Genomic DNA, 18,009 nt, shown 5'->3' with positions numbered 1-18,009 from the left:
GAACGCGTCGTGGACGCGCATTCGTGAATACCGGCGGGTATCGGGCCGTTAACGGGAAGTGCGCGACGGAGAATCACGCGACTCCATAATCGTCCTCGCGTTCGGTCGACGTGTTCCGTCGAATCCCTCGAGTTGCTCGTTCGCCGCCGGCATTCTCTCGCGTCTACGGTGGAGGGGGAGGCCTGCCTCTTCTCCCGATGATACGCACGTGCGCTCGCCTCTACTCGCTACTACGTTTACGTGCGTGCGTGCGTCCGGAGCGCGTTCAGTGAATCGAGTTGGTTGGTATTCGGTCTTTTTGTCGTGCCGCGCCGGGCGGACGGGCGAGTGACGCGCGGTGTTCCGGTTGTTCGGTCAGTTTGAGATTTACGTTTACGCGCTCCCGTCGTCGCGTCTCCCCGCGTGTGGCACCTGCTGGAGAAGGAGGCTCCGGAGCGGAGAAGGACTTCGCAGCCCCGCGCGTAGCCATGGATACGCTCCTACCGAGCGGCAATATATTTCGAGAGCTGCAGGACATACACGACACCGGATACTTCTCGGCCCAGCCGTCGCTCGAGGATCACTGGCAACAGGTAACGAACACCGCGCTCGTTAATCGATCGAGTCGCGATCGATTCTATTACGGAATATACCACACGGAAAAACGTAGCGCCGTTGGTTGGAGCACAGAGCCTTGTGCAACACGACGTCTACAATGAGACGTTAAGGCGTGAAACTTAAGCTTTAAACCTCAAGTCGTAAGAAATCGATGTGAGAAGAATAATCGACTACGGTTGGTTATTTCTTACGACTTAAGGCTTGAAGCTTAGGTTTTACGCCTTAAAACTCATTGTAGACGCCGCTTTATACACAATACATAAAGCAATAAGAGAATCAATCAATCAAAGTCTTTCCTTCGTGAAACGAAGGAATGATTTGTTAATTTTCTTACGCTTTGTGCATAGAAGAGTTTTACATAATACATAAAGCGGCGTCTACAATGAGATTTTAAGGTGTAAAATTTAAGCTTCAAGCCTTACATCGTAAGAAATTAATCAATCACAATCGAATGCGATGAGGTAATCGACTATGATTAGTTAATTTCTTACGGTTTAAGACTTAAATTTCACATCCTAAAATCTCATTGTAGACGCCATTTCATTTATTATGTAAGCTTTGTTTTGGCCTTTAGAAATCAACATGTTGAATTTACTACTGCTTACGTTTACATTATGGCCTTGTCTGCTGTGATTGGCCAACTCGTTTTACTGCTCACGTTTTACTGCTTACATTTTTTTTGTGCTATAGCACTTATTTAACTTATTTTATCTCGGCTTTTATAACAGCTTTTATTGAAATCTTTATACGAAAAAAATGGTTTTACTCATACTGAGAAAAAATTGTTGGCTCATACATTTGACTAATTTATTAACTAAATCTATTTGTTTTCATTTCTCTCTCTTTTGTTGAAAAATGTATGTATTTAAGTAAAATATAATATATTTTGCTTAAATACTTATATTCTTCACCGAAAGAAATAAAGATAAATTAAGCTAATTTAGTCAATTTTTGTTCTCAGTGCAAATCTAAAAATTTTGCTAAATACAGCTGTGAAAATAATTTTACTGTAGTTTAGTAAAAATTTAGATACAGGGCTGAAAATAATTTTGTTGGACCGTCAAAATAATTACGTAGACCGCTTAAACTCTAGTCAAATTTTTTTGCAACACTCCTCATTACGCTTGAGATTTCTATAATTATTTTGAACAACTAAATTATTTTCTGCTCTGTATATAAATTTTTAGATACTTGAATAAAATTGCTCTTTCTGTGTAGTTATAAATAATATCATGAGACGTAAGTTCATATAAACATGTAATTTTGTACGTGTCAAGTAGAGCAGCGTTTCATGTTTCTCCTCGTTATCGCCAACGACGTTTCTAATTAACCTTCAAAAATTTGAGCCTTCCAATTTTTCTCTTAGAAATATGAAGTACCTACATAATTTGTCAGATAATTTGTAGTTAACTTTTCTCGTATACGCAACGTTAAAAATACATCAGGATAATTTAGACGCGTCGAATTAGGGTGCTGCACAACAATAAGATGCCACGTGTCGACAAAAGTCACTAATGCGGTATAGAATACCGACATTCCCAACCGGCTTTCGCTTGTTTGACACTTTGTCGAATGTTTCTATTTATTACCTCTTTAAGGGACACGAGTAGGAAGGGTTCGCAGGTATATACATTCCTCGTTACCTCGTTCTTCCATTCATTCATACCCTACCGTGTTTGGAGCAAGTCGACCGGCGCGGCGTCGTTTAGCTTCGTTTACGGAGCACGATCGTGGTTAGTGACCTTTGACCTTCTCGTCGCGGCCGGTGTCAAATGCCGCGTTTGTTGTCGCACGTTTCGGAGAACGTTTACGTACGCGAAAAACGGAAATTGTCGCACCGCGAATGCGCCGGCCCGTAAGATTTGCGCAACGCGATGGAAACGAGGGGATCGAGAGTACGCTGACCCGCCGCGGATCCTTTGCCTTCCTTCACGGAGCGTGACATTTGTCAGGATGCGAAAACTTGCGAACGAGAAATTGCGATAACGCGCAAGAATGATCGCCGGGTTCTTCCGCTGCAAAGACTTTAACGACGCGATAAATCTCGTGTTACATCGTGTCTATTGGGATCTTTGTTATAATAAAATAGGTCGTGTTATATGATATGTACAAAGAAAGTATGGTTTTGTTAAAGTATCTAAAAAATTAGCTAGATATACTACTGCAAATAAATTTGTTACCATCGAAATAATTGTAAAATGTAGAACGTACAAGCATAATGATGATAAAAAAGCTACAAGAAATTTTGACATTTTAGCAACTAGCTTAGGTATCTACTATATAATTACATATTTTGATAATCTAATCAAGTTAATTTTAGATCTGTATATCTAGCTAAATTTTTAGATATTTCAGCAAAATCATTTTTTTTCGTGTAAATATAAATGTTTTACATCGATCGGACGTACGTCGCTATTATTATTCCCAACATAACATTCCGGCATTTTTAGGGAAACAAATGAAAACATAATGGATGTAATTATCTCTCATTTGCATAAGAAATTAAGTGACTTGCAACTCTTGAACTTTGAGATTGTGTAATTTCTTAAAGTATTAATTTTTATAAATACTCAAAGCATTTTGGATTTCGAAGTCGTACCATTTAATCTTTCAGTCCAATGTACTATAATTGTTAAAGGGAATGTTATGGACTGAGAAGCTCTTTAAATGTATGTCAATCGAGTTTAAAGACCCGGATGTGCTATATATATATATATATTACGGACTTATGATATGCTCAGGGAATCAGCGGCTAGTTTATACTATATGGATTTATTAATGTATCCTGTTCGAAATCCGATACTGCGAGGGATACTGAATGACAGTTAATAATTCTATCTGTATAATTAATATTAATAATTTGCAGCTATCTTATCATTTCACGATTCACCGTTACAATGTCTTTAATTTTTTAAAATCTCTTATCGAGAAGGAAGATTTTTTTTTACATATATATTTGATTATTCTTTTAAGTTCTTTTAGTTTAATATTTATTCATTTAGATGTATTAACAAATTTAACGTTTAGGATGCATGCATAAAAAATTATCATACATATGTCGATCGCATCAATGGATTTTTTAAATTGATTTAATTGAATACGTCAAATGTCAAATCATGACTTATTGTCTCTCTTTGTAATAATACCTTTATATTATATAATTAAATTTAAAATTAAAATTTGATGGATATAAAGCAAGTTTGAAATTGTCTGACAATGAGGAACAAAGTTTTGTCTCTTTCTATTTTTGAAGCTAAGAATTCTTCATGTTCGCTTTTAACATCGATAGCGTCGATGTCTCTGATATTCTCGCTGAGGCAGGAGTACTTCAAATTAGGGTCGAGGAATTTGCCGTAAAGTTCAACGTGGTCGTACACGTTACATCTCGCCGGGAATTCGCAGAGTTCTTTGGATGATCGATCGTGAAGCGAGCGCGCACGATGTATTATACTCGGAATTTAAAAGGCAGACATTAAAATCACTCATACTCCGTTCGGAAAGCCTAAGGCCGTATTAGATCGGTGTGTACATTAAGTGACGCACACGAGTATTCGTTGTAGACGCCGCTCCGTGTGCTGTTTGTTTACGAGTGTGCAATGACCTTACTGCGGAGCGACTGACCAGCGTAAGAAGGACGGCATTCGTTCTCCATTCAATATCTGAGGTAGTAGAGTACGTTTTTTTTCCCTTTCTATCGCGCCGCGCCGCCGGTGTGGTAACAGTATATCGCGAGCGCTTTTTCAGGTTCCGCCGCCACGACGAGAAAATACGACCGACGTCGTGATCCATTTAACCCTTTATTTGGTAACGTTGCCCTCGAGCGGCATCGATTTGAACCGTTTACCGAGGCGACTTGCTGGCATCGAATTTCTTTCATCTGTCAATTCTTTAGCCAATTAGATTAAATACTAACTTCTTGATTCGCGATATTTACTGAAAGTTATCAATTGTAAGAATGAAATTGCAGAATTCGTGTATTTGTATATGTAATTTTTATTTATTTTCAAAGCACATAATTTATCGCAACTATAAAAATAATGTTATAAGTATTTTTTAAATCGATTATGTTTTTATCAATTATCATTCTAAAATAGTCATTTAGAACAATAATTGAGAAGAAACTTAATCGATTAAAAAAAAAATACTTTGATTTTTATATAGCATATGTAAATATTCGTTTTTTTTATATAATCTATTTTTAGAAACATATAATTACATAAATCCAATGCCATAAAGGATTGGAACATTCAATAGATAGTTTTTAAATATTGATGAAATAAATGCAACTTACACAAACTTGATTAATTTGTTTATACCGTAGTATGTGTATGTATATGATATGTGTGTAAAAGAGCACGAGAAAAAGTAAAATATTGATAAATATCTTTCTTGCGTGTGGCCTTCGTATAATTTGCATATTGCAGCGAGTCGTAGCTCTCCCGATTACGAACGAACAAGGGGGGACGTTTATCGCAAGAAAATTTTGATCGATCGCTTGGCACTCGTACGTTTGACTCGCTCCCGCTCGGTTTGCGATTGGCGAGTTGCCTAATTGAATGTCTCCAAGCTTTTCCAACGGAAAACCGCTGGCGCGCGAAGCGTTTGTCATTAATTACTCATGCGATCGTTTGACCGAGTGCCGCTTATCATCGCCGGTCGCGCCGTAAAACACGTAAAAACGAGAGAAAGAGAGAATAAACAATACACGACGTCCGTGCATCGATATTTCGCGTAACCGCGTGATCATGCGAGGCATATGGCGCCAACGCACGTGTCGACAGTGTCCGATAATGCGATTTGACAGGTGCTTCGTCCCGAGTTTTTTGTATTTCGAACTTTACGCGATCTCGTCCATCAAACTGTTTCGACATCAGTTATATCTCTACGCACGACAAAGCGGTCCGATGCGTATGCATCCCCCTCGCTTATACCTACATGAGTTTTACACGCACAGTCGCGATTTGTAATTTTTTTTTTAAAGGACTTCCTCTACGAGTATTACACACTATGATGAGATTATTATACTTTGCGTATTCTTGAAAGTTGGAACGATAACTTTGAATAAGTTAGAACGATAACTTTGAATAGTTCCATATATTCTTCCCTCTCTCTATATAAATATTCTTTATATATTCTCTACATATATTTCCTATGTAGATTACGTGCCATATTTTTTTATGTCTGGCGATGTGAGATTTTTAGTGATTTTTTTTTCTCAGTAAAAACCAGCATGCACTGTATATACATGACAAGTTTAAATATCGACTATTATTTCTCTTAATTTGGTTATTTACGTCTAGACAGTGTAATGGTGAAATATTTTTGGCTGGCGTGTATATACACATGCGTTTATTTTATCAATAAAATTACCATATAAATGTCATTTAATTTTAACATACATAAATCTTTGATTGAGCTTATCGGTTTAGTCGTGATGGCACGCGGGATTATCTCTCAACAAATTTTTTTCTTTATATCTTGTCACACTAAAAAGGCTTCTAATTGCGTGCAATTGTTTTAAATGCGTAAAGCATACGGCAATGCAGTTGATATCGAATTAACATCACGGAAGTTATTACTCAGCCTGAGAGACAGTTCTGTAGCTGCGGAAGATACGCCAACGCGCGTTTCCCTCGTCGCTGCTGATACCACGGATTCGTCGTGCGACGAGAATATTTATTCGTAATAATAATTCTCCGCATTTTTACACGATTTTTTAAATTTTCTTTAATAAATTATGAGAGCTTGATTAAGAATTCTAATATTTCACCTTACCGTCTGCATATTTTTCATATTTCACAGCTTATTAAAATGATAATTTCTAAATCTAATAAAGAAGAAATTTTGATTTTAACAAATATTTTATCAAATATTCTTAAATTAAAAAATTCGAAAGTGAATTGTGAAAGATGTCATAAAATAAAAGATCCTGTGGTTTATCGGTGTGGAGGTCAATCACGTTAAAAAAATAAGTGCGATTTTATTGTGCGAAGTTTATGACGTTATAATCTTCATACTAAAGCATTTGTATAGATGACAGTATTGCGAGGATCACGTCCAAACAGGTTGTCGATATACATCGAAATTCAATATTTATATAGCGTTTGTGCCCGGTACTCGATATGATTCTGTCATAGACAGATATGCCGTGAATTAAAATTTCCTCCTTTTCGAGGCACTGTATGCAATATCCCAGATTGGATTTCGGCGCCATTCGGCAAGTCGCACTGATTGTTTTTCACGATTTTGCGATTTACCGAGCCAAAAACGTGTCCGCTTCACCTTCGTCTCACCAAATAAATACATTTAGCACGAGCCTGTTTACCGGGATGCGCGCGCACGATATAATCACCTTCATAACGATCTAGTCGTACAACCTCCGCATTTTACGACTATGTGTAAAATGCGCGTAAAAGCTTCAATGATCCTAGACAGGAACCGGTACAAACATCGGCGTACATGAATTATATTATGCCTCTGACGCTCGTGCGCATCATTGGCAATATTTTTTTTTTCTTCTCTTTACCTCTCTTCCTATTCATCCTTGTTCCTCTATTTCCCTCTATTATTCCCGTTCTCTCTCTTTCTCTCACTTAACGAGTTAACATTTCCACTTCGCGCGTCGCATTATGACATACTTCGTCCATATGATGTTTTACGATTCGCTTCGATACACGAATATTTCACAATTCTGTCGTGTGTGTATCGGTATATGCCCAGCATCCCGCAACAACAATACCTTCCCAGGTACACACGTCGATTGGTTATCAATTTCAATACAATTTTGTATACTCCGATTACCTGTCTTTAAACCTTCTCGCGATATTTGATGGTTACATCGTACTATGCGCGATTTTTTCGCGATTTTGTTTCCATAGCAAATTAGAATAGATGGATCGATTTATCTTTTTGGTATGACAATGTTCACCAGCGGCAGATTCACTTTTATCCGATTTAAAGTATAGTGAGAATTAAAAATACAAACACGTGACATTGGTGCTTACTGATTTTGCAAATATAAAATTCGTGCGAAAACGTTACGAATTAGCGAATTCGGTGCAGTTTTATTTAATTCGAGAAGATATAAAGCGTTGGAATATTTTTTCCAATATTTTTGATACAACGCTTCGTAGGGAAGTGCAGCTTTGTTTGTACTCCGAAAAATTAAAATAACGTGTTGGATTTGTTTTTGCGTTTGTTGTTAAATTATTAAGTAATTTTCACGAAAAATACAGTGTCAATTTATTTATTCAAGTTGCAATGTAGAAACTCATTTAGTGTTTTTAGTAAAGTGTAGATTAATAAGAATTTAGCTATGTTTGACTTTGGTGGTAAAACAATTCAGCATAATATATTGTGCGGTTCGCTGACGGAGTTGGTCTTTATGACACGGCACGTTCTTGCGCATTCCCGAGAAGTTGTACTTCAGGAAGTCGGCTCAGTGCGGTAAGCGTCGGTACTTCGGTCGTTCGAGAAGAATGCAAAAGACTGCGGCTGCTTTTAAACAGCGTCTGACGAGCGAGCGAGTGAGCGATTCGATCAAGTTTCGAAGTTCTTTTCGCTCTCTTCCTCTCTTTCCTTTTCTGTAAGATTTATCTTTAATGTAAGACGGGATGATCGTACCTTTACATTAAATTGAAACGGCTCAAGTCCAACGAAGGAAGAATTTATTTCTCGGCTGTATAACTTTGCTCAATTTAAACGACTTCTTCTTATCATTATAAGAATTTCATATCTAAAATCTTAAGACTTCAGTACGGTCTACACATCATGGAACATGTTTTAAAAAAAATTTGACAATTGTATCATTCTATAGAATTTTACATTTCAGCTTTAAGAATTTGTTTTTTTGAATTATCGTACGCGATGATTTTTAACGGAGTTATGTGAGCAATCAAAGTTAAATGCTCCTTTTATTTAATCGAATAAATTAGTTAGTAAAAAAAGTCTTAGGAATAGTCTAAAAAACAAAAATTTTGTAAGGAAACTTTAAGCTTTCATGTTAGAAAGTCTAAAATTTTTGCAAGTTTTTTTTTGCACGTGATAAGTTCACAAAGTAAGAAGAAAATTTTTCATTTTGTCCAGCTAGTTTTCTATATGTAAAAATTACCAAACTCACACAAACTCAAAAATATAGTGACCTTTTGAAAGTAGAGACTTTAAGCTTTGAAATCTATTTTTAAATTTAAATTTCATGTATTTTTAACGAAGTTACAGCTAAATTTGGAAATTCGTAACGTCATGAACTTTTGCTCCCAACCCAATATTATGCATATTAAATGTATGGAATATAATTTTATATTCATAGAGAAAATTTTAAATTTTATAAGATTAGAAATTTTCTCTATCTTGCATAATTATGTATGTGTATAATTACATGTACACTGTTATTTTTATAATTTTATACAATTATTTATATTTTTTTTATCATTGTACTGATATTTTTTTATACATTTGTTTATATTATTACTATTAGTACTTAATTAATACTATCTAACTCCTGAGTTCCGTTGCCTCTTTTTCCAAATATGTGAATGCTCAAAGATATTTTTGGTGAAAAGGCCTGACGTAAATCTTTTGTTTCTAACTGGCATGGTCCCGCTTGTGTTCGGCTTTTCGTCCTCGTACCTTTCCATATCTTATGTTGCTCCCGCGTTTGCGCCGCGAATGCACGCGATGGTGCAAGAAACAATAGTCCGTCTGTACAATGGGCCGCGATGAGAGTGATGCGAAAGAATGCCACATTGTAGCCTGTCGTGGCTACGAAACGTGGCATTGTTAACCTTCGATGACACAATTCCTCCTTTTCGAATTGTGTCTTCGCCGTCGGTGGCACTTGCGGAATCTGCAGACTTGACACTTAGCGTTCGTTGTTACCAACTCATCGATACCGCGATGTCACGTGTACACGTGCCGTTACGAGGGGATGTACTTCGTAAATGTCATCGATCTGGTAAAAACGAATAGTTTTTATTTCAAATATTCCGATACCTATATTTTTCTGTACATCACTTTTAATATATATCAGTTTAGAAATAATATTTGTTAATTTATTTTGCTCAATTACGTAAGTGGTGTAGAAATTTCATAAAATCTTTTTCATATTATATATATTGCAATCTTATTTCATTTTTAAAGAATTTATTATAAAAAATGTTATATATGTTGATGCGTCCAAAGCTAATGAATACTTGATTTAATTTGATACGAATACAATATTTTATTTTTCAATGTTTCTTGCATTAATTTGAAAAAATTAGAGAACTGCGAATGCATCCTTCCCTTATCTCTGCTGCATAATACACAAGGATTAGAATGAGGAACCATATTAATAAAAGAATAAACGATATTCCTTTTATCGGTCGAGATGTACAAGGAATGTTGCCGTGTCGGATACGAGCGGTAGCTGATCACGCTCGTGCGTTGCTCCCTTTCCTCTTTTTGCAATGACGCGATGTGCGCGAATGTCGGCAGCGAGTTCGGTTGGAACGCGGTGTCGGCGGTTATTTCTGAGTTTCTGTTAGTGCGCTCACTGGTGAGGCATTCGCGTTTTATGTTTCGCGCGTGTGCCAGGAACAAGATCGTCGTCAACTCGCTCGTTCGTGCGATTCGTTCGGGGAGCCATACGCACGACGCGTTCCCTCGTTCATCACAGCTGGGTCACTCGCAAGATGGATCTATTAACCCTATCGTCATTACGAGCAGGAAGATGATGAGGAGAGATAATTTCGAATTCGCACGCGCGCAGCCGAACACGTCTTTCTCGGTTAAAGATTACGGAATATTTATCATTATCAGAGAATTTAGCGTGGATAATCGAAACTCTATCTTGGAAACTTATTACCATATATGGTTGATAAAAAGATGTAAAATAGATCTGTCGAATGATAGTCTCGGATAGGAGGATAGCTTTTTACCCGGAAAGAGAAGGAGATATATGCACGTACGTTTAATCTTGCGATCCGGGTCGCGGAGGTCGATGGTAAAGTGTTAGAACCGGAAGTGCTGGAAGGCGATTGCGTACGGGACAAGCATGCGTTCTCGCGGAGAACAGACAGAGATATAGAAAAAGACGACGTAGGTGATCAAACCGGTCGCTCGGTACGCCAAAGTTGCGGTAGAGATTACGTGCTCTGAAAAGATGTAGGCTATTGCCTCGCGAATCCATACCTTCCATTTCCAATTAAGATAACTATCTCATACGCACGCTATCGCCACTGCGGTTCGAGGTATCTTTTAATATTTTTGAATTGCACGAACATGGATTCGCATCGGAGCTACTTCTTGGAACTTTTGCTTTTGCTATATTACATATCGCTCTTGTAGATTACGTAAAAAACATAATATAATTTTAAAAGCGATGAAGCAAAACATATGTAACAGAAGAAATTGCAACATTTCGTAGAGAAACTTTTGCTAGGAATTGTAAATTTTATGACATATAGACCATTTTTGTTGATAATAAAAGCTACTGCTTAAAAATTTACAAATAATTTTTTTGCTTAACTTTTCGAAAATTTTCGTGCTATAATATTTTGAATCGCAAATTTTAAGACATCCTATATATGTAAAATTTTAGTTATACCGTTAGAACAATTAAAAAAGCATAATAGTTAATTAAAATGTGATTTAATTGACAATTACCGAATTACCATTGCGTACTAGACGCAACGGACGGGCGCTGCAGTTAATAAAATTTAAACAGTGACAGCAATTCAACGATGAAGAACTCGAGTACAAACAGACGATCGCTCTTCGTTAATAGTTGACCATTTCGGTGGTACAATCGGCGGCGGAAGATTCGCTCGGCGGATAGTCACGCTCGAATTAACGAGCTTTGCGCGAAGCGGCTCCGCGGTAAACGAAACGCCGAGGACTGAACGACGAGCGGGGGAAAACGGCGCAAAACCGAAAAGAGAAACAAAGGACCGATAAAAACAAATTGGTTCTCCTCTCCGCGCCCGTTTGTCCATCGTTCAGTTCCGCCATCGGGCTCGATCGGTTCGACAAATTTTGCGGTCCTTCCGCACACGTATTCACATACACGCGAATACTTGAGCGATATAAGAATATGTAATCTTGTTAAAATTTATCGACGGACGCCCGCATGGCGCGTAATATCGGTTGTTTGCTGAGTATGCGTGCCAACGTGACGATATGTCTTGCTACATGACTACTGGTAAATGATGAAATGTAAATTATATCAATTGTGCAATACGAAAATATGTATTTTAGGAATATCATTTTATTAATAAGAAATTTTTGATTTTTTTTAGCGCGATATTACAATTTTATTGAATATTTTTATTGATATAATTTTGGTATTTTTAACAAATAATATTTATATAAACAACTTTATAATTATTCATACATCATATATGTATGTAATGTATTACAGACAATTTGCACACTCATGACGTCATATTCCTACGTAGTTTTTGGTTTATTGTTTGGATTGTGTGACGTGAGCTTTTGAAGATAATTGCATTTTGTTCTTTCGAAAAAACAACGAGACATATTCTATTATATGATTTAATTTTTCGTCCGTTCACGCATTAAATCTCCATTGTTTTAAGTTAATTGTCCGTATAATAAAAATAGATAACTATTTATCGGAGCAGTATCATAACTAAATTATATTTGAATCGTGTGTAATCCACTGGCGATGAAAGATACAAAAAGACATCCTCTTCCGGCTTGAAGTTGCGGATAGTGGTTTTACGATTATCGCTTCACTGAGTTCGATCGTTGTATTGTTCCGTACTCACGTACTTTGCATTGAATAGCAACGAGTGAGAAAACCACTAGCTATGAATTGGGTTACATTATTGTTGACTTATAACCTTTTGCACTGGCTTCATCTCCGTCAATGAATCGCAACATTTCACTAACAAATTGCGACTAAATATATCTTGTAAACGCTTTTGAACAGTTTTATTATTTTACATTACATATTTATTGTTCGCGTGTTGCATCGTGCAGATGTAGCGGATATGTGTGTTACGGGCGAAATTTAAAATTAGATATTCACGTGCGAATTTCATTAATTGCGAGTTCAATTTCGCGTATATGTATGAAATCGACCCAGGATTTTTCCTTCTGAATCTCCATATCCTCGTCGAATACATTTGCATGCTCTTTCGGCACTCGGCGCGCTGGTACACCGCGCTTTGCATTTTTGCATTCTCCGTGTCGTGAATTTTGCATCCTGCGCTTTGTCCGCCGTATAAAAGAATATTAAGGATATTCGCGGTAAACAAAAAGGGGATTTAGGTTTTCCAGTGCGAGACAGCCGTTGTTAGAACGGCGTTGTCAGTTGGTTAGCCGTTCGTTGTAAATTACGTGTTGAAATACGGCAAAGTTTATTCATTAACGCCTTCATGCCCCTCAGCGTGCTCCGATTTCACATACATTTGTAACGTTGTGTCCATAGTTTAAACAAATCTTTGTTTTCGTGACTCGCATGATTGCACAATTCTCGATAATCTACGCACGTTATTTTATCTATTTCGTGTAAGTTCGGCCAATTACATATTTATTTAAAATACGTATTTTTTTGCTAGTCACTTTCAGGCGAATAAATGGCATTTCAAGAAAGCTATCAATTGAATCTCCTAAAATATATCACATTATACCAGTGATGGATTTTCCATTTTATGCAAAAGTTTGTTGGATTTTTTACATATACTTACATACTGTACACATGTAACGTATTTCATAGAAATGTGAAAATGTTCCTACATGTGTATAATGTAACAACTAACTTTGTTAGACACTTTAGACGAGTATTTGCACAATTTCTATGACGTTCTATTATACAGCACGTGAAAGCTCGACCCACACAATTTGAGCGCAGCTTTGTAATTTCTTATTTGCCAATCCATCCCCCTTGTTAACTTAAGGAAAAGTGGCTTACGTCGTTTTCCAGAGGGTTACTGCTATGAAATCTCGACTCGCTCACAGACCTCTGGGAATGAAATGTAATGCTGCAACTGCAGACACATGTTTACTTTGTCCTTAAATATTTGTTACTTACATAAAGGTCAGCTATGCGCTCGTTGTCTAGAAAAGGCGAATTTATGGTGAATATGTCGTATTGGTTGCTATTTTTGTCTAAAATAAGATTTGAAAAAGGCTCCTGATACAAATATTTCGACAATAACCGAAGAAAAATCGATTCACGCGACTCGTAAGACACGTGCAACTGCAATATATAGATACAAAGTCAACTGCAAGATTTAACGTGCGAGCGTCGTAGAATTCTCAAAGTTTATCAGACGCCCGCTGTTTGTTTACACGGCGACACCGTGTGTTGAAGTTATTCTTAGCGCTTAGAGTGCAGAACGTCGTCTAAGTTTAGAGCGGCGCCTTTAGTCACGTTTCCAAATATCATCGCTGTAAAATCCAAGCACGAGAGCGGAATTCAGGTGAAATGCAATCGCGACCGCAAGCTCCGATTTACTTATCATCGGTCTGCCGTCGAAACTCACGCGCGAACCACAAACTATGTGAAATCGCAAGCTACGTGTACTATAATTCGATAATGCAATCGATTATTTGGCATTTCGCGAAACTCGAGGATGGAGTTCTGAAACGTCGCAAGCTCGCGACGTATTTGCGAACTGTTTCACCATTAATCAGACATCTGGCACTCCTGGGAAATGTCAGACTAGCTTGATAAGGTTTTAATTTTGATTCCGAACGGCGCACACCTGTGTTCTCCATCGGGCTGATCCTGCGACGACGCCGAAAACCGGCTTCTTAACGCGACCCTTCGGGTCGGAATTTTCGACGTTAATTTTAGTTTCGTATACGACGATACATCTTGAATGAAGTCGTAATATCTTGACGGTAGATTTCTCAAAGGAAAAGCTCAACCTATTCATCTCTCTTTCTCCTTCCCTCGGAAGAGATGCGGATTGAAGTTTCCGCGTATACTTACTTATTTGCAATTTGTATTTCCATTTCTGCATATATGTATCATAAAATTGCAAATTTACTTGCTCGGAGTGTAATTAAAAATGTTTTCGGTAACATTTTATAGTGTCTATATCAACTTACTCTCTCATTTGTCTATGTTTATTAATGTTGGATTATCAAGTTTGGAAAAGCGAATTTTGGCATCAATGATCGATAGACTAATACACGTATCGTTTGGATATATGATTGTATGACGGGGAATCAATCAAGATATAATATATAAACATTTCGAAATATGTATGAACAATGTTATAATTACGATAATTTTCATGAATCATCGATAAGCTATTAAATGTAAGTTATGATTAATGAATAACTTTTGATTTATTATCAATGAATCAGTCTTACAAAATAATCTTTACGCGAATATTTATTAAACAGCTGAAACTTTTAATAACGAAACGTGTACATAAATATTTAAATTGAAAAGATTTTAAAAAGGAAAAGTCTATATCTGCTATACTCTGTTGAATAAAATTCTCTTTTTAAGAATAACTAGATAAAATAACTAAATTTAAATAATATAAGAATGAGCTATAGAATCTATTATCGAAAACAAAAGTATCTGCTACAGAAACTTGTTTTACTTGATTTATATAAGATATAGATTATTTTTCAAATTTCAATGACAGGAAAGATAAAAACGAATAATAGATATAACTTTGTTCATTTTAGTTCCGTGAGTTTTTTTGCACAGGTTTAATTGCCCGTTATTGATATAAACGGATCGATAAGGATTTTTTCCGCCGACTCGAGCAAAAGACAAGTCGTAGTTTCGATCAGCGTCTTTTCGTTGTAGCAACGCGTCGTTCTCACGAGCGGAAGCGAAGTACGAGGTCGTTGAAGCAGCACCAACACCAACACCAACGATGCCGTTAACACTAGCAGACGCGTTAATGGGTTTCAGCTCTGTAAATACATTAAGGCTGCTCGTCGCGCTGTTAATCGCCGTTACAACGTGCGCGGTGCGGGCAGTTCGCGACTTAGATGCGTGTATTAATCATCAACGAGGCGTGTACGATGCGTGCGATTATTTGTAGGATGATTAATTTTGGCATGCGGATATATAAACACGCGTTTTAGAGCTCGCATCATTCTCGAGAAAACAATTATTTCCAATATACTCTTTGACGGTAAGTTAAATCGGCAAGTTAAATCGCGTTAAATCATATAAGTACTTTATTTACACCGCTAACCGAAGGTCTTATGTAAATTTTCATTTGTGATGATCTTCATTCGTGATTACGCGATTTATATCTCATATTACATTAATTAAACTAGGTTGCAGCCAATATTATATTTTAAAATTGTAATTGAGATATTTATACGGTTGCATAAATATTTTTTTTAATATATAACTGCATAAATGTCTCAATTATAATCTGTTGTAATTTTGGAATTTTAAATAACTGCAATATGTAGAGACATATAGTACGTCTGTTTATGTGAATTATATTGAAATGAACTTAATGAATATACATTGCTTAGCAAATGATAAAAAAATGTTCATAAATTATCGTTACTGTATATTTAACAAGTCTACACCATAGAAAGGTAGGTGTTGAAAGGCGTTGCATTAGCAACATGGAATTTTGTGAGAACATCTGGAAGCGATGCAACCGTCGGAATCTGCTTTTTTAGATGAATAGAATCCTAAGGGAGAAAAGGTGTATCACGATGCATATTTTCGATTCTCTTTTTAAATATTCAGGATTTCCTTTCTCGCTGCTTTTTTACATATTTTACAAATAATAAAGAAGGGAGAATATCTTTTAATCGTAATTTCGAGGTTACTGAAAACAGAGTTTGATTATATGATTGTCATGTATCGTATAACACTTAAACGTCAATTCTGATATTATATTTCTTATTCAATTTTATGATACGCATTTAGAAGATAGCTTTTCTGTGTCTTTGATTAATTTTATCGCTTTATCGCTACAAGGAATCTGACTTGAATCATATCGCTCGATTTCTCCGCTAAAGGAGAATGCTTAAAACAATAGGATACTTCAATATTCGCTCGGTCGTTAGAATATTATAGAATACCTACTACAAATGTACTTTTGAAATTATTTAACCTCTTTTAAAGGACAGGAGTCTGTTTTTAAAATCTTACAGCTTTTTTCCTAAGTAAGATTTTTTAAATAATTTATTACATTTCTTGCCTTAAATTGTGACACTGTTTCAACGTCACTATAAGTTTCCTGTCGTAAGGAAAATCTCCATTTTTTGTAGAAAAAATCAATTAATGTTGAAGGTATTGTGCTTATAATAATTACAGAAGAGGCTTTCGTCATAAAAAATTATGAAAGTTAGTACAAATAATGCATGTTCTATTTAATACTGTTTTTCTTCTACGATATCAGATATTAATACCTAATATCAATATCGAATTGACGGAATGAATATCGTTGGGATATCTTGAGCGTTGTACTTGTGCCGCAACGGAGCATCATTGATGTTAATGAACTAGATTGGAAAGCTGTCTCGCATTTGAAAGTTATCGAACGTGCGATCGGTGTTTCTCTTGTATGGTATCAGGGGACGTTTAAGACGAACACGATGCCAATCGTGTATGTATGCGTCTGCCGACCGTGCGCACGTACGATGCCGGAGCGTTTAATTTCATGAATGAAATCTAAATAAATCAGTGCGCCGTGTTATTACGAGGTAAAGCGCAACCGATAAATTTCTCTAATAAACAATGAGCCAAAGAGCAGCAAGACGAGACTGTCATTTCTTTCAACATTGACGATAATATTTTTTTTAAATCGCGTGTCATTTCTTCATACCAATCGTTCATCGCAATATTCGTTATCGCGAAAATTAGCTCATTATCAGTAGGAATCACCTGGATCTCAATGTAATGTAGGAAAACATAATTTTTCTTCGCATAACAAGATTTGCGAATTTTATGAGTGGATGATCGTTAAAGGTGTAGGACTAGCAGCGTGTGTTAATAATTAATTAACGTGGTATCTGTTAATTATGTCGTAAATATCCGTTAGATAATTTGCTATCTCTCGTGTCCGTTTGGCTTTTTGCCGCTCGACTCATCTAGGGGATAGATTAAATACGTCGATTCTATTAATATTTCAATAGTAGCGACCAAATTAGGTGAAACTTCGATGAGTAATCAGTTTCCCCTTTGCCGCAATACTAATTTCAACGCCTGCTTGATCATTGAAAATGTGTATTTAAGTATTCCCAAGTGCAATCATTTGATGTTATCTATGCATTGTAATTATCATATTTCACACGCTGTTTATCTCTCTCTTACACACACACACACACACACACACACACATACATACAGATTTCTTCATCTGCTGATAGTTATATCCGCTTTGCGGATGCACTACGTATCGAGTGCATTTTAATTCTATTTCAAATTAGAAGCTTCAAGTGATTAGATGATATTTTGCTGTA

The 18,009-nt window shown here is 36.5% G+C and overlaps 1 protein-coding gene across 1 annotated transcript in view; it reads left to right on the top strand.

Annotated features, from left to right (window-relative positions):
• Positions 1 to 22: 22 nt before the first annotated feature.
• The window catches only part of LOC108731282 (Krueppel-like factor 6), a 326,733-nt gene continuing 308,746 nt past the window's right edge, over positions 23 to 18,009 (top strand). Inside the window, exon 1 of the mRNA XM_018461535.1 lies at positions 23 to 572. Coding sequence (XP_018317037.1) covers positions 468 to 572 — 105 coding nt within the window. The 5' untranslated portion in view covers positions 23 to 467. The remainder of the gene's footprint in view (positions 573 to 18,009) is intronic.

Source organism: Mycetomoellerius zeteki, unplaced genomic scaffold (genome assembly GCF_001594055.1).
Source record: "Mycetomoellerius zeteki isolate Tzet28-1 unplaced genomic scaffold, Tzet1.0 scaffold122, whole genome shotgun sequence".
NCBI classification, from domain to species: domain Eukaryota; kingdom Metazoa; phylum Arthropoda; class Insecta; order Hymenoptera; family Formicidae; genus Mycetomoellerius; species Mycetomoellerius zeteki.
The sequence above is the reverse complement of the archived record's forward strand: the minus strand, read 5'-3'. Positions and strand labels throughout refer to the sequence as shown.